Raw genomic sequence first — 27,940 nt, 5'->3', positions numbered from 1 at the left:
GCGATGGCGGAGGGGCCGGCGCGGAGCCAGCGGGTCTTCCTCAACCACCTCGACTCTTACTGCGGCCGCAGCGTCGGGGAGGTGACTGAGGGAAGCGGCCCGCAGCTGTTTGGGGGCCGTGTGTTCTCCCTCAGTGGGCGCTGCCTGTGGCGCCGCCAGCCTCCCGCCAGCCCCAGCCCGCCGCGGAGAGCGCTCGCCTGGGTCTCGGCCGGCAGCGCAGCAAGAGGCCTCAGGGGAGTTCGGCCTGGCGGGAAGCCGGGGCAGCTGGAGTCACCTAAAATGGCCGCGGGGGAGGGGGGCTGGGGGCAAGAAGTAGTTAAGACGGGGAAGAGAAAGAAAATGAGCGTTGGGAGCAGGAGTTGTGGATAAAGCAGGTCGGGAGGCCTCAGGCAACAGCTGATAGGTATGTAGAGAGAGAAAGAGAGAACTTCTCTCTGAGGTAGGACCTACCTGAGAGGAGCTTAGGGGCAGAGAAGAGGCATTCAGGGAGTCGCCAACACCTTGGCTTTGATGCACAGAACACGCGTTAGAGCAAAACACGACAGCAGAGTTTGAGGGGTCCGCAATGTTTTCCTGTTTGGTGGAAAGCTGTGTTCTGAGCTTCACTGCTTCCAACAGGATCAGGGCTAGTCAGCAGAGCATTGGCCTCTCCCTACAACTATGAGACTCTGTGTAGTATTCAATGTATATTTGCACACAACTATGTGTCTTCTATATTGCAGTATTTATCCAGATGTGTTGTTGGGGCATCACTTGAAAGTGTAGAAGATGAAGAGGAGCAGGAGGAAGAAAACAGTTCAGCTGCTGAAGTTTCTAGTAGGCCAAAGGAGGGAGTCTACCAAGTAGTGGGTACCCTTTCTAAGCCAGAGAGTACTAAACCATGTTTTGCAGAGGAAACATATGCAGTAAGTAAGAGTCTTATTTCTGGTTACCATTAGACAACATTAGAAACATATCAAGTAATTTAGAGTTACCTACATTAATAAAATGTTCTTTTCTTGTTGCTAGAAGCTGTTTACATATATTTTATTCCTTCTGCTTTCTGCTTGCTTGTCTCCTCCTGGCTAGGTCTATACAACAAATAGTAAAAAGGAACTCAGGGCTCAACATTTATTTTCAACTAAATAGTTATGGACAGAATCTGCTTTGGGTTTTTTCCCCCTCTAAACACACACTTCAGGTATCTCTCATCTCCTCTGTGTCTTTTATAACATCATGTTAAAGGTAGTGGTGCTGAAATCAAACTTGGTGTCCCCTTTCTACACTGTTCACTGAAATCACAGCTTTCACCATCTGTGATTTCACAAGCTAAGTGTTCTATACCTCCATCTTTTTATAAGGATATGTCCAAAGTAAATTAACTAGAGAAGGCTTGCATTTAAGAATTTGATTGCTTAGTTTATTTTTTCTGAAACTAAAAGTGCCTCTGCCTGCCTCAAACTCATTATCCAGAATCTCTTCAAACTTCTGAAAATTTTGGTTTAAAATCTACACAGCTGAGCTGGTCCATCAGAAAATTACATCTGGCACTAATCAATCTTGGACTTGCTCAGGTAGTGCAGAAGTAGACTTTTTTCCTCCATTCTTCTAGCTGATTCTTGTATAAAATACCCATAAAAGTCAGTGATTTTTTTGTATACAATTGCACTGAAGATATGAACTGTAAAATACTGCCAAAATGATAATACTTTTAACTATATTAATGTGTACTGCAAATCAGATGTTTCAATTTAATTTACATTTCAGCACTCGTATCTGACATAAACATGATCTTAATCTTATGAATAATTCTAACATCCTAGTGTTAGAAAACTACATTCTATCAGTAAGAGAACTTAAGGAATTTTTGAATTGTATTTCCTTTTTTTTGTTAAAAGTCAGATTTAACTATTTTTTCCCAGGTTTCTCCTCGAGAAGAGCTCTTAAGTCACCTGCTTGAGTGTGAGGTTGTTTTGTATAATATCACTGAGGATGCAAATCAAATAGAGGAGGCAACATGGGCTGCTTCTGGTTAGTATAGCTATCAACGAAGAGAAAATTCATTGCCATACAGCCATTAAGATTTACCATAAACATATAACTAAGTATTTGGGATTTACAGTTTGCTGTAATATAAAACTGATTTCCTTGATGGAGAAATGCTACATGAATTGTGCAATTAATTAGCAGGGATCATGGAACTCACTCTAGTATTAAGAAGCTAGAGAAGCTATCATGGCATACTCCAACACTTTAAATGACATTTCTGTGTAGGCAGCTATTTCCCTAAATAACCATCAATCACCATCATCTATTTGCATTGGGATGTGGGTAGAAAATTCACTTTTATGACATTCAAATAATGTTTCAATATTTAATACAACTATTTTAAATAATATCTAAATTCTAACAGGTGTCTGGAATCTTTGTGGTGACAATGCAGTGTTGTTCTTTACATGGTAGTTAAACTAAATAATGTTTTCCTGCTTACTGTATAAACACTCAAATAACATCATTCGTCTTAGGGGACTCAACAAAACATAACCTACATTTAGTTACTTTGCCCTAAATTAAAATAACAAACTTAACTTGAATTCTGTGAATTTTGTTTCAATCATGAAAAAACCCACGCTTTATTTTCTTTCAGTATCTCCACAATCAATAAAGATGAATGATTTCCTCATACAGATTCTTTCTTTTTTTTTTTCCCTCATGATATGTAGCTTTATTGGGAATCAACATAATTTTATTATTTTTTACTATTAATTGCCTGTTTGTTTTCCTTCTTGATTTATTATCTTTATTGTATACCAACCTGAATAAAGAGTATTTGCTTAAAAATACAAGTCACTGTGGTATAAATGTCTGTACAGGACCATTGTATAAAAGCAAAAATACAAGTTTGAATAGTAGAGTTTGCAATAAATTAAATAAATTGCTTTCACTTACAGCCTTACACATGGAAATAGAACATTTTGCAACACCAAAGGTATTCATCCTCATTTCAACAATAATGAGCTGGGCAAAAAGCAAACCTCCTGACCCTGTAAGTAGATTGAAAATAGAACTTTTTTTAACCAAATGTTTCCATTTAATGAAATATATTCATTGAATTCAATTTAACAAAGTATTTCAGTGTACTTCATGTACTTCAACAAGAGCAAATAAAGTTAGTTTTGGGAAGTGCATTTTTTCTCATGATCCTTTTCTGAATTATTTCTTATTACCAAAATTGTGAACTTTATTCCACTGGACAGAGAAGTTTAGGCCCTGCACTACAATGATGCAGGCTGACAATTGGGATTGCTTGGACAAGAAGTAAGATCTATGCTAACCACAACATTCACTGCTTTCCACTCAAAAAAACCCATATTAATTATATATTTGATGTACATATTTAAAATCAGCATATAGACAGATAAAGAGATAGATCTTTATATAGTATTGTCAGGAACCACATGGGATGCTCTTTAGTATGCTACTGGCATTCTCAAATTTCATCTTAGAGAAGTTGTGCACATTGATCATATTTGTAGCAGTTCTTCAATTTTGTGAGATGTTATATACAATACACTTTTTTAATGAAGTAATAGTCAATTTCAAATTTTACAGCAAAAAGAACTATTGACATTTTCAAAATTTTGAACTTCAAGTATCAGAAGTTTTAGGAATTTCAGATAAAACAAAACAGTTTTTTAAAATATGTTTTTAAGAACATATTTTGACCACCTAGGCCTTTAAAATTGTTCTGTTTTGAGACGTGACAGAAGTTGTATTTTTCCTTTGTAGGACGATCCTGAGATTCCTTTTACTGATGAAGATTATCTTAGAAGAAAGTCTCATCCTAGCTTTATGGATCACATAAATGCAGAAAAACTCATTATCAAACTTGGGAAAACTGTACGTAAAGAACTTTTTAAAATAAAAATATGTTGTTTAGTTTTCTTACTTAGAGCATTATCTTAGTAATGGAAATTACCAACAATTTGAATAAATTTTAAGAACATTATTCTGTTGCTAAATATAAATAGCATCAATTATTTAAAAAAAATCAAGTATCGAGAAGACCTTTATGTCTTTTGAAATGTGTCTGCATAATACAAATCCCCAATTCTGTCTTTTTTTTCCTGAGGTAATGAGTAAATCATGTTTATCTCATTTAAAAATTATGCTGTTTCATTGGTTCTATGAGAGAGAACTAAAACTAGGATCTGTGTAGGGAAAAACTTCATGAAATCATGTAGAGAAAAGCTATATTAATGTACTGTAAAGAGAAGCGTCTTTAAATACTAGCAAGCTATGTTAATATTATGTCTCATTAAAATACTTAGAGGATATTCTCACCACACCTAGCAAGTTCCTGGATAGTTCATGCTCTCGGAGCTTGTTAATTTTTATTCCATCCTGCAATTCAGTTCAAAACCATGGCCATAAACTGATCCAGAATAACTAGAATATGTTATCCCTTTATACATGATTTAAAATTACTTCCTCCAGCTTTGTTTGGTTTGACCTGGTTAGACTATTAATCTTACTGGAGAGACCATGCATGTCTCTGTATGTAAGAGCTGTTATTAATTAAATACCAACAGTGGCTCAGATTGTACTTCACAACTCAGGAAAACTGATGCTGTTGTCATTAGAGATGGAGGTCTGTGGAGGTTAGGAAAGAGAACTAGAAGACAATGAAATATGCTCTATGATGGTGTCATTCAGTCATTCTCCTTGCATGCTAGCAGTTTCCCATATTAAATTTCTGCAATGAATACTAAATTCTATCTGGCTAATTATAGAGAAAATTATAAATAAAAGCCTGATTCTGATAGGAGGATACACTTGTCATCTTATGTCCTACTGAAAAAATAGCAATATATTCTATAGCAATTATATTCTTTTCTAAGATGTGTTTAATAGTACAGAATACCAGTAAAATTTGCTTCACAGCTTGAAAAAAATAGCAGTAAGTTTTTCTTACATTTACTGTGCTAATATGGAATTCTAAGATTATGGAATAACTTTTATGGTTGTGATGTTAGAAACACAAAGACTGTAAATACTGTCTGCCAAACATCACAGTAACTTCTGCCACCAGTAACACCCAGGTGAACTACTGAGTCAGTCTTTCTGACTAGTCCAAAGCACTGAGTCACTATGTAACAAAGATATTAAAATAATTAGCTTCTAAGTGTTTGCCAGGCTGAGTGTCTGCTGAGAAGACTGTGAAACAATATGTAGCAGTACACAATTGTCCTTGTTCTGGCCAGGCCAGAGTTAACCTCCCCAAGCAGCCAGCACAGGTGAGCTGAGTTAGCTCAGGCTGTTTTCCACACCACTTGACATCAGGCCCCGGTAAAAGGGGCTGGTTGGGGAGTGGCACTCACTCCCTCCTGGAAGAAGGGCAGGCAGAGCCTCTATGTGTTGGGACAAGGACAGCTTACTGACAATATCACCACAAAAGGAAAACAATAACAGCCCATAGCAAATTTCATTCACACACAGTGATAATATAGAGTACCTTACCCTCCAACAGTAACACAAAGCACTTAATACAGGTCTGCTCAGACTGCCTTGGAAACACCTGGACTGCCCTGACCAGCCCCTTTTATGGGGGAGTGATGTCAGGTGGATTGGAAAACAGCTCGGGCTAACTCAGCTCACCTGTGGTGGCTGCTTTGGGAGGTTAACTCTGGCCTGGCCAGAACCAGGACAACAATAAAGCAACTTCAATATTTTCAATGCATATCTCTTGTAGGCCTTTCATAATGAGCTTTTTTCTTCCCAAACGTGAGGACAGCGTCACTGGGTATCATTGCCTCTCTTTAGTTTTTGTCAGCATTTTGAAACAGGAAGGGTCCAAAGTGTCTGCTCTTCCCAGCAGATAAACATTAGCTTCCTGTGATGGCTGGAGATGTCTGAGTTACAGTTTTTAGTCGTTTCTATATTCATTGGCCTCTGGGGAATCTGCCATCTGTGAAAGAAATGACAGTGATACCATTCCTAGCAAAGAGCTTGGCAAGAGATAGTAGGATTCAGCAGCCAGGTCAGTCATGTAGTGAAGATTCTACACCAAGAATGGAAGGTCTCTTCGCCTTGATAGCTGTTCAGAGTGCAGTTTAATGGCTGTTGTTGCTTAAAGCAGGATTTCATCCCTCTGAGTTAGTATATCTCCCACCTATATTTTGCTTAAAATTCAATTGTAAGCTAGAGGTCTTTGCTTTTACCACTAGCAATTTTTTACCTTTACCACTGTGTCAGGGCATTTGGGCTGTGTAGCTTTTCTCAGAAGTTGCTGACTCTCGGACCCTGCCAAGGTCAGAATGAGAAATCTACCTACCACAGACAGGAGAGCTCTTCATCTCCCAGCTCTGTTCTCAGTAGCATCACGATTCCTGAACCCAGTACTATTTCCCACTTCAAGCGTTTTATTGGAATCACACAAGTAAATGTAAAAGCGAAGTCGAGAGCTGCTTATAATAGCTTGAATCTGACATCTAGTGGCTTTAATGAATATTACACAGGAACTTGAAGTTCTTTACCTGTGACTAAATATGCTCTGTTTAAACAGAGCTTTCCTAATATGAATTATCTTATTTTTAAAATTAAGTATATCCAAGTCATCTCAAGTAGTACCTTGACATGTGTGACTTGTGACACTAGATATTTTTACAGGATTTGAACGTATCTACCTTGACCTCAGCAAGGTTTTGACACTGCCTCCCACAACATCCTCATGGGCACACTTGGGAAGTGTGGGTTGGATGAGTGATCAGCGAGGTGAATTGAGAATTGACAGAATGGCAGAGCCCAGAGGGTTGTGATAAGTGGTGCAGAGTCTAGTTGGAGGCTGGTAGCTAGTGGTGTGCCCCAAGGGTCAGTGCTTGGGCTGGTCTTGTTCAACATGTTCATCAGTGACCTGGCTGAGGGGACAGAGTGTACCCTCAGCAAGTTTGGTGATTGTACTAAACTGGGAGGAGTGGCCGACACACCACAAAGTTGATCTGCCCTTCAGCCTGACCTGGACAGGCTGGAAGGTTGGGCAGAGAGGAACCCGATGAAATTCAACCAAAGCAATTGTAGGGTCCTGCACATAGGGAGGAATAACCTCAGGCACCAGTACAGGTTAGGGCTTGACCTACTGGGAAGCAGAGAAGGACCTGGGAGTCCTGGTGAACAAGTTCTCCATGAGCCAGCAATGTGTCCCTGTGGTCAAGAAGGGCAGTGGTATCCTGGAGTGCACTAAGAAGAGTGTGGTCAGCAAGTTGAAGGAGGTTCTCCTTCCCCTCTACTCTGCCCTGCTGAGGCCACATCTGTAGTTCTGTGTTCAGTTCTGGGTTCCATAGTTCAAGAAAGACTGGGAACTACTGGAGAGAGTCCAGTGGAAGGCTACAAAGGTGATCAGAGGACTGGAACATCTCTCATGAAAAAAGGCTGAGAGAGCTGGGGCTGTTTAGCCTGGAGAAAGGACTGGGAGGGGACCTTATCAGTGCTTAAAAATATCTTATCAGTGCTTAGAAATACCTAAAGGGTGGATGTCAAGAGGATGTGGCCAGACTCTTTTTAGTGGTGCCCAGCAACAGGGCAAGGGGCAGTGGGCACAAACTGGAACTCGGGAAGTTCTGTCTGAACATGAGGAAAAACAATTTCGCTCTGAGGATGACAGAGTGTTGGGCCAAGCTGCCCAGAGAGGTTGTGAAATCTCCTTCTCTGGAGATATTAAAAATCCATCTGGACACAATCCTGTGCAGCCTGCTCTAGGTAGACCTGTTGTAGCAGAGGGGAGGTTGGGCTAGATAATCTCCAGAGGTCCCTTCCAGCCCCTACTACTCTGTCATTCTCTGAAGCAGTTTTAGAGGCTTTTATTTCAATGGAGTATAGCACTCAGTGCCAAACTGAGGTGTATCTCCAACAAGTGGTCACTGCAGAAACTAGTGCAAGGTAAATGAAAGAAAATCATGCTGCTTAGAGGAGATGAGAAATAGCACCTCCTGTGCTTGCACAATGGGCAGGCAGGTTTTTCCTGCTGGGAGATGGCAATTACAGGATGTCTTCTCCTGGGGCATGTTTGCAGTCTGTGCTGAGCAATCCTGGGAACTGCTGCTCTTACCAGCTACTATCGTACTACGGAAGCAAACTAAGCACGGGAGCTCTTACACTATCTGTAATGTCTTCTGATTGTATTGGTTTTGTGATTACTAACAAGCTGTTGCATTCAACTAAGTTGTGATATCTTTTATTGCAAAGTTTTATATTATAACAGATAAAATATACACAGATAAAATACCCTTTATGTGATGCTTTGCTTATACAATCAAATATTGGCAAACAGAGGTCTTGATTTTATGTTTGTGACATACTATAAAAATGATAACAAAAGATGCATTTTTTAGGAAAAAGAAAATAGAACTCAAATGTGGACATTTATTCCTTCTGCTGGTAAATGCAGGTTATTTTACATAGTGTTACATAGATACACAAAATCTTCACAATATGAGAATTTCTTATTATTTTTTTCCACCCTAAAAATTTCAAAGGGATTACTCCTAATTTAAAGTATTTTCTTGAAAACTTTTCTCCTTCAGATTATTTTAAAGTATTTTTTTTTCTATGTATAACCATCATCAATACTAATCCAAGCAGTAACATTATACATGAGCAGGCAGCCAGGACAGACAAATTTATGATATTGTGTAACGGTGAGAAAAAATATATGGGTTGTCTTTGATGTGTGGTTAGGAAAATAGATAGTTCATAGATTATTTTTTTTTAATTCTATATCAAAATGAGAATAAAGCAATTCTTAAATCATGAATCCAGCATTTCTCATTTCTTTAGGCAGTCAACTGCAAATACAATACTACTTGGAAAATAGCATCAATAAATTTCAGCGTTATTTTTGTTGGAAATAGGAAGTAGAAACATGAGTAATCCTGTTCAAAGTTATCCTGTTCACTTCAGGACAACATGAGTCATCCTGTTTATATAACTTCCAATTATTTTAACGCTTACATTTTATTTAGACTTTCAGTTCAAATGTAGACAGGTCAATTCTGATTGAACAATGTTTTCTTGTAGGAAATCTTAGCAATATGACTACAGGATATGCAACAATTGATCTATAAATAAATATTGTTATATAATTTACACACTTTGTATATTTAGTACACAAGTACTCAGTTTTCAGGGTAAACCAGTATCCCATTTGCAGTACCATATTTTTATAAAAACTTGTTGATTTTACTTCACAGAACAAACACAAATTTTCAACTTATGTTGTTGCCTCAGGACATCAATATGGAGCTGGGGAAGGACTCTTTCACTACTTTTTTAAGGTAGACATCCAATTCGTTTTGAAAGTTCATTTAATTTCTAAGGGCAAACCACACTGGTATTAAATGCATTTTCAGTAAACTTAATGTTTTTGTGAACCAAACTAATTATTTGCTCCCTTTGAAATGTTTTGGGCATGGTGGAAATTATTTCCACTTCTTTAGCTCTATATGTTTTTTTAGGTTTTTCCATAGTTTTTGAGCAGTATCTCCATATGTACTTTGCAATGAGAACATGTCTGTCATATCAATGGAATCAGGAAAAATATCATTCTTCTCAAAATTATAGTCTCTTTTTTCCAAGGACTTACTTTATTTGGGATACAAAACAACATTTGTCAAGATGAAAGAATATTCTTAAAATAAAAAGTTTGTTCTTAGTAGGCTGTCAGTCAGTATTTATTAAGAATTGTTTCTTTTACTGCAGTGCCATTAATCATTCAAGCAACTGAACTTTAAATCCTGAATATACAGACTTGCCTAGTAAACAAATGCTTTTTTTTAGCTCTAGTTAAAAATAACCTTTTTCTCTCTTCATTCCCTGTTTATATTTTCAGATAGGTTGGCTTAGTGAGACTCCTGCAATACCTGTTTTTGGAGATGGAAACAATTTTCTTCCAACAATTCACATTCTTGATTTAGCAGCGTAAGTAAAAAGAAAAAAAAATGCCCTGCACAGTAATAGATACCCAGCCAGATAACAGATCCAAATCTACTGGAGAGTACTGAGGCTTTTAAATTGAGGTGGGTGGGCTTAAGAGCACTATTTGGCCCTTCTTACAGAGTCAAATAGAGACTTTTGTTTCTTCAGTACTAGATAGGCCTCTGGAAACTTACCGACTGTTGCACTGATTCTATATTTTAAGAAATTACCAGCAACACTCAATCTGGAGTATGATACCAGTTAACTTGCTCAGAACTGGGAAAGGATCATGGGCTCTACAGCAAGTTAAGTTAATATCTACTACAGGTGTTACTTTTTATCCTTTGAACTTCTTTCCAAATAAAGTATCTAGCTGTACTTCTTTGTTAAGGAAAATGCATATGAGAATGTCATGCTCTGAAAAGCTCTGCAGGATTTTACAAATTCTTTGTAGTGATTCTGAAATGCTTCTCTAACTACTGGCCCTGACTGTACTTGCTATATTTCAGAGTGCTACAAAATGTAGCAGACCACAGGCCAAGGTTTCACTATATACTTGCAGTAGATGAATCTATGCACACTCTTCAAGAATTAGTAAAGGTAAAAAATTTATTTTCTTTTTTCAGATATCTTCAATGTTTTTAAAACTATACATTTTACTGAAGTGGAAGTTCCTAGGTCTTCCTGTGTAGTAAATGACATAGAAAATTATTGTAAAATCCTCCAAGACTTCTGTCCTTTGAACAAAATACATTACTGGGACATTATTTTGCAGAATTAACATTTGCAATATTATCATTAACTTAAGTAGAAATTTTACTGAAGAAAGTTCTGATGAATGGTTATGAGATTTATGGTTCTGTAATTAGATACTCAAAGTCTTTAAGATGTTTTCCCCTTCATTTTGGAGGAAGATACCTTGGTTTTCCAAGCATTTTGAAATTAAGTATAGAAAGTCTGGATAACACTGTTGAACTATATATACACTATGAGTAAGAATTAGATAATACAACATAATAAGAAACTTGCTCCTGTAGTTTAAGCAAATGTTATGTAAGGACCAAATGTAATAGCACAATTTTTGTGCTTAAAGAGTGTTTCATGGAACAGTGTGCTAGGGAGCTCACAAGAAGATGCAACCTTTGTTTTGGTTCAGGTAAATATACAGGGTCTCACTGAGAAGTTAGTATTTGAAAAGCCATTCTGTGGAAGTGATCATAATGCAATTTGTCAACATTCCTATGGAAAAGGTGAAAGTCAAAATAACTTTTGCAGCTGTGGTCAACCATAGGAAAGAGCATTATATAAAAATGAACACAAAAGATATTTAAAGTATTAAATTCTTAGAGGAGAAGAGTGGAGGCTATTGAAACTTACATTATTAGCCATATAAGGCCATTGCATTGTATTTATTAAGAAAAGTTTAGAAAAGAGACAATGGAAATTAGCATGTCTTTTGGTACTCACTGATGAGGTCTGAAATACCTCAAGAATGAAATAACTCTGAACTGCTAATTCATGCATACAACCTGCTGTTTAGCACTCTCCTTGCACTTGAAGACTGGAGGATGATAAATGTGATGCCAATATAAAAAGAAGTTCCTGACATTTTGTGGGAATTGTAGGCCGATATATCTAATAATGTTGGCTAAAAAGCAGGTACAGTGTTAGAAATTATAATAAATTGAAATTATTAAAGGACAACCAAATACATATGACCTATTTGGGAACAGTCAATGTGACTTTTGTAAAACATTTTCCCAAGAAATACTTTCCAAAAAGTACTTTAAAATGCTTTGGAAACCTTCTGACGTTCTTTAATGTGGCAATTATGGATAAAGGGTGAACAAGCTGATGCCGCTGCATGAAACCCAAAGATTTTCAAAGAAATACGTCACTAAAAACTGTTGTGAAGCAGTTAGACACCGTAAGAGAAGTGGTTGATTCCTTTCACAGGTCTATGATTGTTCAGAAACAGGAAATAGAGGACAGGAGTAAGAGGATAGTGAAATAGGGGGCAAGGAGTAAAGGGATAGTTCTTGTAGAGAGGAAGTTCCCAGTGGAAAGCATGTTGCAGAGTTCACTGCTGAGAGCTATCTGGGCAGGTGTCACGATCCACAACCTGGACAAGACTTAGTTTGGCAGAGGTTAAACCCCCTTGTGTTCCAACTGATCCTCAGGTCTCTCTGGGTGGCTGGGGGCAGCTGGGCTCACTCACCCCTGAGTGATGTCCGATTACTGGGTGTTTTATCGTGATCAGTTCTCAATTCAGTTCTCGGAGGACAGAATTAAGACTCAAAACAGAGTCAAGGCTCAGGTTGCTTTATTTGGCCCACAACAAACGTGCAGGGAAATGGGGGAAGAGAGAGAAAAGGGTGGAAAAGAGAGATAAAGAGAGGGAGAAAGAGAGTGGTAAAGAGGAAGAGAGAGGAAAGAAGAAGGGGGGTGGGGGTGGGGTGTGGGGGAGGCTATATCTACTACCACGAGGCTACGGCGTTCCGTCCGGTGGCAGAGTATTCTTCAGTGTCTCCGAGTCCTTATGGAAGGGGAGAGCGTTCCCTCGTTTCTCCCTCGATGGCTTCGTTCTCCTTTGCTTCTCCTACCTCCATGTTGCTTAAATGCTCTCTTTTTGTAGTCATCCTTTGTATCGCCACAAGCTTCCACCTGGCTTGTGGGAATGCCTCAGCGTGGATGTGTGAATGGCTCCTGATGTCTCTCCTGCTATCTTTTGGGTGGCTCGTTGAATAGTCATTAGGTCCTTGGAAGCCTGAGCCGGTGGTGGTGATGTAGTGTGCTAGGAATGAGGTTTGGTTAGGTGAGAGGAAACAAAAGAGGGGGGACAGTTCTGTTGGCAATTACTAAGGCGTATTTCCAGTGCCTTACAGCAGGGAGCTGTGCCAGCCCAGGAGAAGTCTGGAAAGGTATGTGGGGGAGAAATACCTTGAGAGTTGCTTAAATATACAGCAGCTCTTTCTAGTTTAGGAATTCCCTGAGCAGAAAACAGTTAAAGGTTAGAAGAGTATCTGGAAGGACTGTCATATATGCTTTTTTAGTACTTACTTTCCATTTAGGTGTCCACTAATTGACATCATTGGGGACAGAATGCTGTCATATATATGTAGATTTGATCTGATGTTTTCTATCCATTTTTATATGGAAACCTTTCCTGGTTAACTTTAACTTGTTAACAGAATTAAATACTTCAAATGAAAGTCCTGGAAAATAAAATAGGTCTCCCAATAGTTCTTAAGTAGAAGGAAGTTGTACATAGATGTAAGAGCTTTTGAACTCTTTTATGTGTTTTTGGATTAATTGGTTTGGCTTTGGTTTGTGGGGGTTTTTATTGTAAGTACTAGACGAATTATAGCAAACCAAAGTTGTTTAATACTAACATTAAGGTTAATATAGTGTTCTTTGATCTGTCTATTTCAAATCAGTATAGTGAGTTTTCAAGTATAGTGTAACATGAAAGTTAAAACAAATATTATATCCACAGAAATCCTATTATTTTTTTTCTAAGAATCTTATTTGATATGTGTATTTTTTTTCTTGATAGTGTATCAGTAAAAATGTTGGACCAGGAAAAATTGAGAAGATTCCAAAAGAAGATGCATTCCTGAGCAAAGAGTTAACAGTTAGTACTTCCCCCCCTCCTTTTATTACTTAAGTAAAGAATATAAACTTAAAAGTGTAATATAATGAAATGTATTATTTCTTTTTTCACCAGAAAAAAATAACCCTAAACCATGACTAAAAATATATACAGCGAGTTTAAATTTAGAAAATAAAATTTAACCATCATAGACTGTTTTGAGGAGTTACAGCCTAATTTAGAAGAGAAGTGAAACATTGATGTCACTGTTGCACTGAGCTTACTGGGACACTCTAACAAAACCTACACAAAATGATTAAAAAAAGCAAACCAACATGCTGCTAAGGCATATGAATGCAGCATACATACATTATGTTGTGTTCATCTATTTATCAGGGATAAACTGTTCATAGGACAAATAAACACATTAAAATCATGGTAATTTTAAGGTGGTACTTGATAAATTTATGATAGAGGCTATTACCTGCAAGTATGTTTATATTCCCTGCAAAAATGTTTATATTTTTTAAAAAAGCTTAAAATGTCTGGTTTTGCTGTGTGCACAAACCTTCTTTTCTCATGCTTTAACTCTTTTTATTGTCCTGCCTCCATCCTAGTTTCTAGTGTTCTAAACTAAGTGTTCCTTTAACATGAATAGCTTAAGAGTGTCAATAAATGTGGCTTTGTTCCCTCAGCAAATGCATTGGGATATGTTGCTTGTGAATCTGCGAATGGAATCTATGTTTCTGAGAGAGACTTTCAACATTCAGTGGGTTGCTCAGGCAGGACTAGTGGAGAACATTGAACAGATCGTCAAGGAGTACAAGCAAAGTCGAGGATTACTGGTAATAGTTCGGTGTGCACTATTTTAAAGTGCTCTTATCTTCTTTTTCCCCAATACAACTGTTATACAAAATAAGCTTTCATTTCATTAAGTAGATATACATGGAAGACTGATATAGATGCAAAATAAGTGAAGATAAATGTGATGGCAGACAGTTATTTCATGTGTATAATAGAATCACAGAATCACAGAATCGTAGGGGTTGGAAGGGACCTCGAGAGATCATCGGGTCCAACCCCCAAGCCAAAGCAGCTCCCTAGGACATATCACTCAGATAGGCGTCCAGGCGGGTCTTGAATATCTCCAGAGAAGGAGACTCCACCACCTCCCTGGGCAGCCTGTCCCAGGGCTCTGGCACCCTCAATGTGAAAAAGTTTTTCCGCATGTTGGTGTGGGACTTCCTGTGCTCCAACTTGCAGCCATTGCCCCTTGTGCTGTCCCCACAGACCACTGAAAAGGGGCTGGAATATTTGCCCCTTCGTTCCAAAATACACTGCATCCTGTCTATGGAGTTGTGCTTCCTCTCTTATCATTCAGACTCTAATAATGCCACTGTAAGTTGGTCTGTGAGTCTACTAAATAAGTGTGTTTTTCCTCCAATGCTGAAGTTGTACAATTAAATTAAGTAACTGTTTAAGTAACCTCTGAATGATATAGAAGACACTCAGCGAGATACTTGGTGTTAATAAAACTAAAATATATTTTCATTTTTATCATAGAATGTGTAAGGTTGGAAGGCACTTATAAAGGTCATCTAGTCCAACCCCCCTGCAGTAAGCAGGGACTCCTTTAACTAGATCAGGTTGCTCATAGATTTTTAATTATAATAATTGTAATTTCTTATTTGTTATAGTAAAAGTATTGTTCCTTTTACATAAAAACATTCATATTGTTTGAATCATATTATATCTTTTTGGTTTTTTTCCCAGCCTCTCAAAGTTTGCATTCATGGTCCTCCTGGGGTTGGCAAATCTACCATTGCTGAAGAACTCTGCAAACTCTACAAGCTACATCACATTAAGATAAATGATGTGATTTCTGAAACAGTAGCAAATCTGGTGTGTTGCTGATTTCTAATATTGCTATTATTTTAATTTCTGTGATTTAAAAATGTATGGAATAATTTCAAAAATAGTTATAATTCTTGATTTTAGAATGGAAGTATCTTTTGAAATACTAATCACCTCTGGGGAATGTGCTGAACATTTTTAGAGACTGAAGGTTTCACTGTATCTCACTGTCCAGGAGCATACATGAAAGGAACTTCTAAATTTTGTTTTCTTTTTATTACATCCATATATAAAATTAACTTGCATATGGAATTTTTGAGCCTATTAATATTTCTGATATTGTTTTCAGGAGCAAGTTGTGGCTCCTAAAGAACTGAAGTCTGACAGAATGGGAGAAGAGGACGAAGATGAAGAGGAGGAAGGTAGAAATGTAGAAGCAGCACAAAGTTTATTAGCTGAAATAAGAGAAAACATGGAACAGAATGCAGGTAGGAAATACAAAGTACTAAGATGAGGCTTAGAGAACTAGTACAACCCTATGCAAATTGAAAATCAGGAACTATAGAACTTTTATTTCTACTAAAAGCAAGAATGTTAATAACATACATCTTTACCAAAGTTACAAAGGAGAAAAGTATTCTAGTAAAAAAATAAGAATTAGTGCACTGTTGTATGAGCTTGTGGATTTTTTTAAGTACCTCATACCTCTCTAAAATGTAAAAGTATTTACTGAAGCCTGTGAAGACTTTTGAAGTCTGCAGATTGAAAAATGAAAAGTACTAATTGCCATCTATATATGAATGAAGTCATGTGTTTTTTGACATTTTCTGTGCAGTAAGTGATGTCCCCTGCCCCTCCCCTTAAAGATCCATTATGTCACTAGAGGTTTTCCTGATTTTGATCTTGTGCATCTACCAAACAACGAAATTGTAATGCAGCCAAAATCTTCAGTGGTGAGATCCATGGCAGCATTTCTTCACATGCTTTGCTTTGTTGTTTAAAATAATAATGCCTTCTGAAAAGGTAACATACCTTCATTATTACAATGGTTTATAAATATTTAAAATGTTTAAAAGCTAAAGCAAAACAAAGTAGGAAACTGGAGTCAGTGGTTGCAAAAGGACAGAAAATGAGGTCAAACTTTTTACTCACACTCATTTACTCTAGTGTTATAGGCCAAGTTAATAAACCACTCCATATCTCAATCTACTCATCTGAAAATGATACTTATATAAACTTATCTCATGTTTGTTTTGCAAGATTACCTTTAAGTGTTACTGTTAATTGTTAATAGAAAATGATTGCTTTATCACTTTTTTCTTTAAATATTTCTTCATTGCTTCTATTAAAATCTGATTATGTTATCCTAAAACTAATTTCATGTTTAGTATCATTAATGTTCTAATAATTATATCCTTATAAACACAAATGTAATTTTATAATTTTATTTCATAGCTACATAGTTGTAATCCATAGATTATTGACAACATGTAATAGTAAATCAAAGTACACGAACTGTTTGCATCTAAATAGAAGTTTCTCTGATAAATGAATTAAGATGTTAGTAAAATAATTTCAGATTATCACTTTTCCATAAACTAGGTACATACTCACCTTTTTGTGTTTTAGGTCATCTAGATGATCAATATATTGTTAAATTTGTGAAAGATAAGCTCAAATCTATGCCTTGTAGGAACCAGGGATATGTTTTAGATGGGTTCCCAGAAACCTATGACCAAGCAAAAGATCTTTTTAACTGTAAGTACTGCTGCTTTTGCTTTTACTGCTTCTAGTATTTTTCTTATCATTATTGTTCTCAGTGCTAGATTAGTTGAAGTGCATGAGAACTGTAATGACTGCAGTGCAGGACACAAAAAAAAGTTGGTTTTATGGGATGCTTAAAATGCTAGATGGATTGTAATGTACCTTATTTAATTTAAGCACGAGGTAGTTTTCATACTTTGCTGACAAAGTAATAAATAAATGCACTAATATGGAGGATGCTTTCTGGTTCTATGTTGGTCTGCTCTACTGAAAAAAAACTGTAAGGCAGAATTTCTTCATAATACATAAGGATGGCCTAAAGAGGGGATCCAGTGAGTGTATGTTTTGTGAGCCAAATTAGAGTGGGTGTATTGGATGAGCTACAGTAGATGTGACTTCAGAGGAGTTCTGTGACATTTCAAATTGTGAGCAAGCACCATCCATACATTGAGACCAAGAATCATCTCCATATGTAAATTACATCATGAGGTTTGAAGGAAAACAAAAAACAGTCTTGTTTGGTTTAATATGCTGAGCTATCGTGCTCAGCTGATGCTTTTCAGGCGGTTCTACTGACTATTTGAACAGCAGGTACTTTAAGGCAGAAACAGTTTTAACCATACTAACTGTATTGTATTTTAATCATCCTGTTAAACATTTCTACTCACTGTCCTGAGACCTGTCTCTTGTTCTAGCAGAATAATGTACTTGGCAGGAGGAGAGGTCAGGGTCAGGACAGCAGTATGGACACGTTTTAAAACCATGTATGTGTGTGCATGCTTCCACTGTATAGGCAAACAACTATTAGTGTCCCAAGGCAGAATTCTGTATGGGCTGGCAGCATGAATTACTTATTGAATTCTTTAAACTGGCATCAGATTACATTAATTAACAACAGTTACTATAATTTGAATATAGACCAATCTGTGTGTTTACTGGGCACACTTTTAGCAGAGAAAATTATATTGTTGCTTCAAATGAAAATGTCAATCAATTCTTAAATTTTGTTTTAGTGGAAAGTGAAGATGAAGAAGAAATTAAAAGAAAAATACCAAAATGTGATAAGTTAATCATACCTGGTAAGTTTGATGGTTTCTTTTTAAACAAACAGAAGAGCTTTCAAATACTGCTGCCACCAACGAGAAAGTCTAAAATATCACTCCATCTGTTCATATTTAATTTAACATAAAATAAATATCTAATCCTTGTAATGTTGCTGCCCTTTTATTAAAAGTGAACAACTAATCAAGAGGAAGGTTTTGATTCAGTTTGTGGGTGTTTTCTTCATTTTTTTTCTTTTTGTGAAAATGTCATCAACTCTTGGCTGGTAACAATAGTAGTGGCTGCCTTTGTTTTGATCACAGCAGCTACTAATGGAATAAACATGAGCTCCTGAACTTGGCAGATTAAAAACCAACAAGTTTATCTTTAGTGTGATATTCCCAAATTCATTTTAAGGCATCATTTAAATTGGGAATTAAAATAGACTGATTTTCATCTATGCAGAAATGGCTTCATTATGGTGGGTTTACTTTTTTTTTTAAAGATTTGATTACTTTCAAGCAATATATTTGGCTTATTTTGCATTACAAAGGTTGAATATCTGAAATGGTTAGTGTATCAGTAAATGATAATTTACTGGCTTCAGTGGAGATTAAGAAAATTAACAACTTTCAGAAAAATTACTTAGTTCTTCTACTTACATGAAGGGGACAAAGGTTTGATTTAAAAAGCATGCTTCTGTCAAGTCTTTAACCAGTTATGAATTGCTGACTTCTGAAGTAAATTAATTCTGTTATTTATAAACAAAGCTACTTTTAGCTACCATTTGAAAAGAGGAAATGTGAACCAACTATTAAGATGGGCTAAAAAAGTATCACTTTCTCTCCCACGACAAGGACTTCAGTCATGTAATCTGTTTTAAGTAGATAATCTTCTTAACTGCGTTTTAGGAATTGTTGTTTTGGGGAGGTTTTGGTTTTTGGAGGTTTTTCTGGGGACACTTAGGGCCAGGGTGTGTGTGTAGGGGGGCTAGGCTGTGTCTGTGCTTGATTCTGCAAATTTCACAGGTTTTGGTAGTATTGAGCAAATACATTAGAATATATTGTTATAATTTATAAGAAGCCATATTTAATAAATATAAATTGTTGAGTTAATAAAATACTGCAAAATTCACCCTAATGAAACTACAAATACAAGATTTCTGAAGTGAAGCAAAGAGATTTCTGCAGTTCTTGTTTACCAGTAGTACTAAAATAACAATGACACGAATTTTTATGGCATGTTGTCAAATAGTACTATTTGATATTTTAAAATTTACTTTAATTCAGCAGATGCATCTTTATTTGTGAGGTCAATAGAGGGTGATGACTTTTCATGACTTGACAAACAAGTGGGTTGTTAAATTTTCCAGTGTTAATTGCTGCTTATGCTACACCATGTATAAGATTTTTTTCCCTCCTGTACTTATCACCTGTGTTGGCTGTGTGATAGCTTGCTTAGAAAAAATTGGACTACACTGAATTGCTGTTCTTAAGCTTTTTGTGCTGCTTATTGTGAGAATAGTCTTGTTGACAGTGCTCAGAAAGAATTTAGTTAAATTGAAATACATAACTTCTTTACAGATGCATCTTGGTATTCTCTAACTGGAGAAGTTGAATATAAGCATTTGATAATTATATTCTCTGTAAAGATTATGTACAATTCAAAACTATTTCTGTTTGCTTGAGGTTTAAAATTTATTACTAGCACAAAATAGGTAAGAAAGAGGAAAAACAATAATGTATATGGGTACTGATAATGTGTTCTTCTTCACAGAATTTATTATTTCTTTGACTGCATCTGATGAATTCCTTATAAACAGAATAATAAATCTGCCAGAGAGTGTAGTTGCTGGAACTCATTATACCCAGGACCGGTTTCTGCAGTCTCTGAATCTCTTCAGAGAGTTAAACACAGACGATAAGACTGTTCTCAACTACTTTGATGAACGTGAAATACATCCTCAGTTTATTGGTATGAAATAATAAAATTAGTAGATAAAATATGCATAAAAATTTTGTTGTTACAAATTTAACACTTGTGAAAATCATGTAGTAAGTATACATATATAAATAATATTTTAATTAACATTCCAGTATACATATACAACTAAGATTTTATTATATACCTGCAGAAATATCTGTATACTCATTATTTCTTGCAGTTAGCCTGTTTTAAAAAATAGAGGGGTTAATTGTTCGCTTTTTTAGGCTAAACAATTACTATAGTCTGATTAATCAAAAACAGTGAGATCATGGTGACAGCATTAAGAAAAACGGGGGGGGCTTTACGTGGGGAGGGAGAAAAAAAGGAACAAAGGGGAAAATTCTGCAACTAAAATCAAACTGCTGATACTTGGGGTGTCCATTAGAGATGAGTTATGAGAAGTTAATTGATGAATTGCCTTAGTCATAATTGATTTCCTAAGGGTTTTTTGATTTAATGCCAGTCATGGAGATTAACTGGTGAATAGGACCATACATGTGTTGTTGGGAAGTGTAGTGGTGGAAAAAACAGTGTGTTGGTATCATCGTTTAAAAATAGAGGTAATTCAGATAAAAAACCAAATACAAGAAAAGGTAAATATTAAGTTTTGATGCCATCAATTGATGATAGTCTAATTTTATACACTCATGGACATGCAAGTATTAGCACCATCCAAGTGTATGCTAATGATAGAATATTGCAGTTCTCTGCTACGAATTATGCCCAGATTACTTTTTAACTCTACCCTATTCCAAATAAGGTGATTCACTAGCCTACTGATTTTAATTACTGAGGTATCACAACTGTGTCATTCAGTGCTTTCTAGATTCAGTTTATTGTGCTGATTCTCATGTTCAAAGGAACATGGTCTTTAGGTCCTGTTTATCTCAGGAACCGCCTCTTTAACTATATTCACATCACTGAAGTATGCAAGCATATAGCTTTCTGTTGTAAAATGCTAAGGGCAGATTCCAAAGATACCTTCAGTGAGGAACCTTAAACTCTACAAATACTCCTCCATTCTAGCTGATGATTATCAGATCCATTGAATTAGGTAGCATCAGATTCAAGCAAAGCACCAACTGCTTTCTTAGTCATATTCTGAAGGAATTTAGTAAGGAATGGTTAAAAAATTTTGCTTGATTTTTTTAAATATCGACTCAATCAAATCTTTCTTCCACCTTAATTTTAGAAAATCATAACATATGGCTTTATGAATTGCTTTTATGATTATTATTTCTTCTCAGTCTAAAATATGATTAGTACAAAGGAGTGGGCTTCAAGATTCTGGAAACCCTACTTTGCTACAGTGACTCACTGCATGAAGTTTGCAAGTCAGTTATCCTGTGTCTCATTTTTCTCATTTGCAAGTTGTGGATGGTGATACAGGCATATTAGATCATCTACAAAAAAAGAATATTAAAGTTATAACAACAATTTTCTTTGACAATCTTAATTTATGAATACCTTTTCTGGCAATCTTTCATTTCAATTAACATCAGTGCTAACTTCATTTTTTATTTAAAAGGTATTTATTTTTGAGGATAAACACAAATCATGACTGCTATAATACTTGCATTAAAAATCTTGCTTAGCTGACTTAAGAAAAATTTGAGACCTAAAATTCAATGCTGAGGGAATTCTTGGTAATATTTTAATTAACTAGAAAAGTGGTTTGCACTGTGATTTATATATCCAGGTGCACCTAAAACTGTAGGAACGATGGATTGCTTGACACCGAAAATGTATTATTCTTTCAATTTGGAATACTTTAGGATCATAATTCCTGATTTTTTGAAAGAAGGAACTGTAAAAGAGATTTTATCATGTAGTTATGTTAGTTTTCTTCTCATTTCATTAGCAGAATTTGGACTTCAGGTCCAAATCACAAACATTTAAACCCTGGGAATAATGGTGTTAGTATTGGACAGCTGTCTTTGGTCTGAATTAGAGATTGGAAAGAAATGTAAAGCATGCTTTGTCAATGGGTTTCAAAATAACTTCATAAAGCAGAGGACTGTGGAGTAGGGAGTGGATTCTCATCTAAATTCTGTACTATAGCTGTTCTGTGTTTTCCTCTCTCTGCTTGCTCTCCTTACCCATTGTCATGGGTGAAAATGTTTGACATGGTTATGATCTAGTAGCAATTCAGAATTTATTAATAGCATGAGTTAAAGGTTGAATTTTAGCAGCACTCAATGATTGACTAATTTAAAGATTTAGGAGTAATACAGTAAAATATGTTATGATTAAAAAGTGACTTAATTACAGATTAGAAGATGACAAGATTCACACTAGCTTACTTAAAGTGTATAAGTAGTTTTATATAGATATAAAAACATTAAAAATGAAGGTACATGCAGGCAGACAGAAATATTTGGTCCCACTGGTATATTTATACTTTTCCACTTTAACCCAGCTCAAATGCTAAAGTATTCCTGTACTTTCCACCAGTTGCACAGACTCAGCACTTTTCTGGCATCACCCCCTTTCTAGGCCTTGACCCAGGTACAGGTGTACAGGTGATTGATTGTCATTATTGTTCTCAAACAATAGTGGAAGCAAGAGCACTGTGACCCAGGTACAGATGTTACCATTGCCAAGCAAATCAAGACCCAGGCCCATCAAGTAGTGCCTTAAGGCTCTGGTCTGCTGCCCTGGCATGTAGCCCAGGACAGGGAGAAATTGCAGCAAGTACTGAATGGCTCAAGGGGCCGAGGCTGTGTGGTGTGTGTGCTACACCACCACATCCATTTTGCTTTCTTTACATCTCCAGTCCCTCACCACTGAACAAGCCCCTTATCCCTGAATTCTCTGGATACCTGAAATACCCATTTTGCCTCTTTTCCATGTACATTTCTATACCTTTTCTGCAAGATTGCTCCCACACTGCATGCATACAGGGCCCAGAAAGCCCTGGAGACTGCCCCTCTTTTTTCTGTGGGTTTTTTTAACTTTTTTTTCCCCTCCAAGTTTCATATGCAATTAGCCTCCAGCAATTAAAAGGGAAAATTAATAAAATGAAAGAGAAGGTCTTGCCCAGTCTCTGTACTCCTTACATGAAGCAACAGATTTGTTCATAGAAATAACAAAGTAAGATTTCAAGTAGAGATTAGGTGTCAGTATTTGTAAATCTGGATAAGTGAAAACTGGAGTTTGTTGCCAAATCCTAACAACCTATTGAGTTACCTTTGCTGGGGACAGGGTAAAAAGCTGATAGTTATATGCAACTGGCTAAGTTGACCTAAGATTGGTGAAAAGAACATCTCTGATAGTTGAAGACATAATTTTCAGTTTTCAAAACTTAGGCAAGCCCCAACTGACAAACAGAATACTCATAAAAATTATTTTAATACACTTCTCCCTTATATCATCTTAAAAAGAAAAACAATTTCATATGAAAATGGTAAAGAAAATCAAGATGTAAAAATCTGTGTAGCAAAAACCTGACATAAGCAACTGGAAACAAGGTCTCACTACTTGAAAATTCAAATGTGATCACCATGGGCTTTTTGATCTTGCAGTTATTTTGTAATCATAATTGACACAATCCTTGAAAAGATCTCTCTTGTATTATTAAAAAGATGCAGCCAAATTAGAAGATCCAGAGAACAGATTGATTGTAAAAGAGATCACCAAAGAAATTGGGGTCCCTCGGAATTACGGTTTGTCAGATGAAGAGAAGGCGGATTTGGAACGCAAAGCAGCTGAGGAACACCTTGTCAAAGAAGCTCAAGACAAAGCTGAAAGGGAGCGTAAAGAAGCTGAGGAAAGGGATGAAAGGATGGCAAATTGGGAAGAGTGGGTAGGTTAATAGGGTTTTTTTCAGAAATCATTAGTATTTATGTGGTTTAGATGGCTTCCAGCAATCTGTTATGTAAACTTGGAAAGTCTGGCATAAATTCTGTAGTTCCTTATATTTTAGATCTGTATTAGACTGTCTTCACAGTGCATTTTGAGGCCCAACCTGAAGAATACAGGTTCTTTTTGATTACAGACAGCGTGTGTTTTTGCATGTTGGTATCCGCATGTCTTTAAAATACTTTTATGATACTCTTCTTGGTGTTTCTGTGCTGTAGCTCTTTTTTGCCATTTATCAATACTACTGTAACCAATAGTGATTTTCCATAACCAGACTTCCAGGACTTTTGTACTTACCTCACTTTTAAGCAGCTGCCCAAGTCTGGATTATAATGCCTTCCAAACAAGATCTTTAACTCAATACTGATTAATATTTGTCTGTACTGCAAGAGCCTGCAAGAGAAACCCCTTTGATAGCTCGTCCTCAGCACAGTGAGGACTACTTGATACACTCTGAAGAATTCTATTTGTTTGCTAAAACTTTGATAAGTAATTGGTATTTGGGCTACCTGACCTCACATGATTTGCACTATGCTTCTTCCTTATTGACTTTGTCACACCTAAGGATGTATTAGGTACTTCATCTAAACTGCATACTATAAGAATGTTCTGGTTCACACCCAAAGTCAAGTTGTTTCACCAGAAGACAGTTCTTTTATTGTCTTCTTCTAGATCTATTTAAAAAGAAACTGATCATTCTACAGATAAATCCTTTTCTTACATTGGATGTCCATACATGTCTATAGGGAAATAATAACCTGAAAATACTCACTTTTAAAGAAGCATTTACATTGCTCTGGTGTTGGTCTGTAAATAAGTTTCCTTTGTTATCTCTATCCTTATTTACAACTTCAATGTTAAATATCATTTTGCACTCTCTATAAAATTGTCAAAAATATTAGTGCAGGTAGTTAACACATTTTTAGTTATATTCAATCCAAAACCATCTAACTTTCAAGGGAACACACTGTGCTTCATTCAAAGCTAGTGTTTAAATTAAATGAGTGCTTAAGTTTATCCTTTTAAATGGGCAGATGCTCAGGATATCTAAGCAACTATTCATTTGCCCTTGAAACTGTAGGTTAGCTGCTCTTTCTTGAGTAGTGGCTGAAGACAATTTACAGGATTTATTCAGTAGCCCTTCTGGATTGATTGAGTTTCCAGATACCCGTTTATCAGTTTTATCTGAACATTGCTTTAATGTTATGCCTTGAGTATAGGAAAGCAGTCTTCACAGTATCATCTGCTTGCTGTTTCTAGATATGATTCAGGCTACTGATGAATAAAATCAGAGAAGAGGGGACGATAAAACTGTTTTTGAGTAATCAATCATGTGGCTAAAACTACTGTACATATGCATGTTATTAAGAGCTATCAAATGAAACAATGAAAGAAAAACTCTCAGCAGTTTTATTTCCCCACCCCTCTTGCTTTTTGAGTTTAATCATTGTATTTGATTTAACCTGAAATCAAGAATAAATTTAGCTGCTGTAAAAAGATGTGGTTTTAATTTATTTAACTCTCTCCTGAAAATTGACATATACCAAATAAAACAAAACAAAGCAAAGAAACCAAACTAAAACCAACCAAGCAAAGCCTCAATACAATTTACCACAGTCAGGGTTCTCTACTGAGTAAAAACAATTCTCCTTCCAGTTCTCTTCCAGTTCAAAGTGTATTCCAACCATTTTGCCATATAAGGAAACAGGAGCACTGGAAGACTTCAGAATAAACCTCCTTTTAGGTGTTAAAGAGAGAAAAAATAATAGTTTTTCTAACGACATTCTGTTTCATCATGTTCAGTTCTTCATCCTTAGTGTGCTGGGTGCTCTAAATTTAATAAGCAGCTTATAGTTTTTTTCTGCCAAGTTGTGAGTTTTAAAGTTCTTTCTAGAGATCCTAGCACTATTTTTTCTCCAGGCTGCCATTATTATTTAGTCAAGTGCTATTTGGTAGATATTATAACCTTCTTCTTCATGATCTGGTTAATTATTTGTAGAATAAACATCTGGAGGAAGTGAAAAGACAAGAACAAGAGTTATTGGAGGCCCAGTCTCTTCCACTAAGAAACTACTTAATGAAGAATGTCATGCCCACACTTATGCGAGGGATAAACGAATGCTGTCGGATCAGGCCAGATGATCCAGTTGATTTTCTGGTAAGGTGATCACATTTGTTTTCTTAAACTTGTTTGAAAAATTGTAATGAAAATATTCAGGCAGACACAAAGAATCTCTGTTAACACAAAGACTGAAATTCTTCCCTTCCCCCCCCCTCCTGCTGACATGATAACAATTAAGTAACGGGATTGTTAATGTTCTTGTGTGACCTAATCCAGGGGATCCTGCTGGGAGGAGGGGAGAGTTGGACTAGATGATCTTTAGAGGTCCCTTCCAAACCCTAACGTTCTGTGATTCTGTGATAGTGTCTGCGATTCTGGGGAGCAGTAGCAATTACTGTGAAAACTAACCTCCCCAACACCTACTCTTTAGGGGATCAATGGATACTGTGTCAAGTAAGCTCCAGCTTTGCTAAAGAGTAACGGGACAAGAATCGCTACCAGAATCTGTTCCTCTTTGGTGTGGGCTCTCTGCAGGTGTTAGGTACTCTTCCAGCTCGGCTGTGACAGAGGCCTGGGGACATCACTTTACATCTGGTTTACACCCCTCTAGACACAACAGAACACTTAAGAAAAGCTCTTCAGTAATTCCCTTCACAATAAACAGATGAATTAATGAGTAAATGCTGTGAAACATTCAGAGAGTAATCCCAGCTGCAAAGCACTTCAAGAAGCTATCTAGTTCAACCTTCAGCTCAACCCAGGGTCCACATTGCATTCAGACAGGAATTCAGATGCTGTGAAGTTATTGCTGTGCTACACTTCTTCCCGCACTTCCTAAGAATGTTATTAACAAGCTGTCACTGTTTAATGAAAAAAAAAATTGTATTAACAGAGTATCTGTGTTGTGTGCCACTCCAGGAGCTGAGGCAAGTTTAGTTGTTTTAACCTTTTTCTTTACTGATGAGCGACAACTACCAGTAGCTACCTGGAACATGAGGTCTAACCTGCTACCTGCATAACTTTTAAAGATGTGTGCTATCTACTCTTCATAATAATTTCATCCAGAAATTAGGTCCTAGGATTTTCCATGGCATAACAAAACTGATATAAATAGCTCACATCCTTGTCTTGCCTGTGACAGAGATGGGGTGACTGCTACCAAAAGACAGAATGAAGTAGATGGTATTTTGGATATTATTTGTGAGGAAGAGGTTTCTCTGACATATCTGCCAGAAATTACATTTTAGAGCCATTTTATACTTTCTGCAATTTAGTTTAAAGCTATGCTATCCACTATGCTTTAAAACTGGGGACTTGAAAATAAATGTAACTTTGCAACTCTTCTATTTATAGGCTGAATATCTCTTCAAGAACAGTCCTGATATGGAATGAGATAAATATAAAATCCTAACAACTTTCAAAATTGTGAAGTAGAAGACCATTCCTAATACTAGTAAAAATAACTTCTGGATTTTTTGTTTAAAATTCTTACGTATTCTCAATTGTTATTTCTCATACCTTATTACTATATTGTATTGGGTTTTTACTGTTCTTTCTACATAAATACCTTTTACTTCACATATGAATTCATTTACATGTGTATTTAATTCGTTTTATTTGAAACTGTGAACCCTAAGAATCTGTTCTCTCTCCAAAAATTTCTTCCTGAATTTTTTTCAGTTGCACATTCTCTTTAAATGATATATTGAAAAGAGGGCTGAATCTAATGGGGAATAAGAAAACTCAAGGCCCCAAGATCAGTCATGTGGCTCAGGTAAACAAGAAAAGGAAGATAAGGACAATAGTTCACCACACAGTGATGAAGATGAGTG

The 27,940-nt window shown here is 36.4% G+C and overlaps 1 protein-coding gene across 1 annotated transcript; it reads left to right on the top strand.

Annotated features, from left to right (window-relative positions):
• AK7 (adenylate kinase 7) lies at window positions 1–27,688 on the top strand. The gene is made up of 18 exons (XM_084270379.1): window positions 1–81; window positions 723–905; window positions 1,902–2,010; window positions 2,931–3,025; window positions 3,769–3,879; window positions 9,225–9,308; window positions 9,863–9,951; window positions 10,458–10,548; window positions 13,505–13,582; window positions 14,236–14,385; window positions 15,314–15,442; window positions 15,744–15,882; window positions 17,024–17,152; window positions 18,172–18,237; window positions 19,976–20,173; window positions 23,770–23,990; window positions 26,046–26,204; window positions 27,462–27,688. Exons 1-18 carry the CDS (start codon window positions 4–6, stop codon window positions 27,498–27,500), a joined length of 2,148 nt encoding a protein of 715 aa, XP_084126505.1. The 5' UTR covers window positions 1–3; the 3' UTR covers window positions 27,501–27,688.
• Window positions 27,689–27,940: the final 252 nt, after the last annotated feature.

Source organism: Gallinula chloropus (assembly GCF_964237585.1).
Source record: "Gallinula chloropus genome assembly, chromosome: 14".
Taxonomy (NCBI): domain Eukaryota; kingdom Metazoa; phylum Chordata; class Aves; order Gruiformes; family Rallidae; genus Gallinula; species Gallinula chloropus.
Note: the sequence above shows the minus strand (reverse complement) of the source record. Positions and strands in the feature narration are given on the sequence as shown.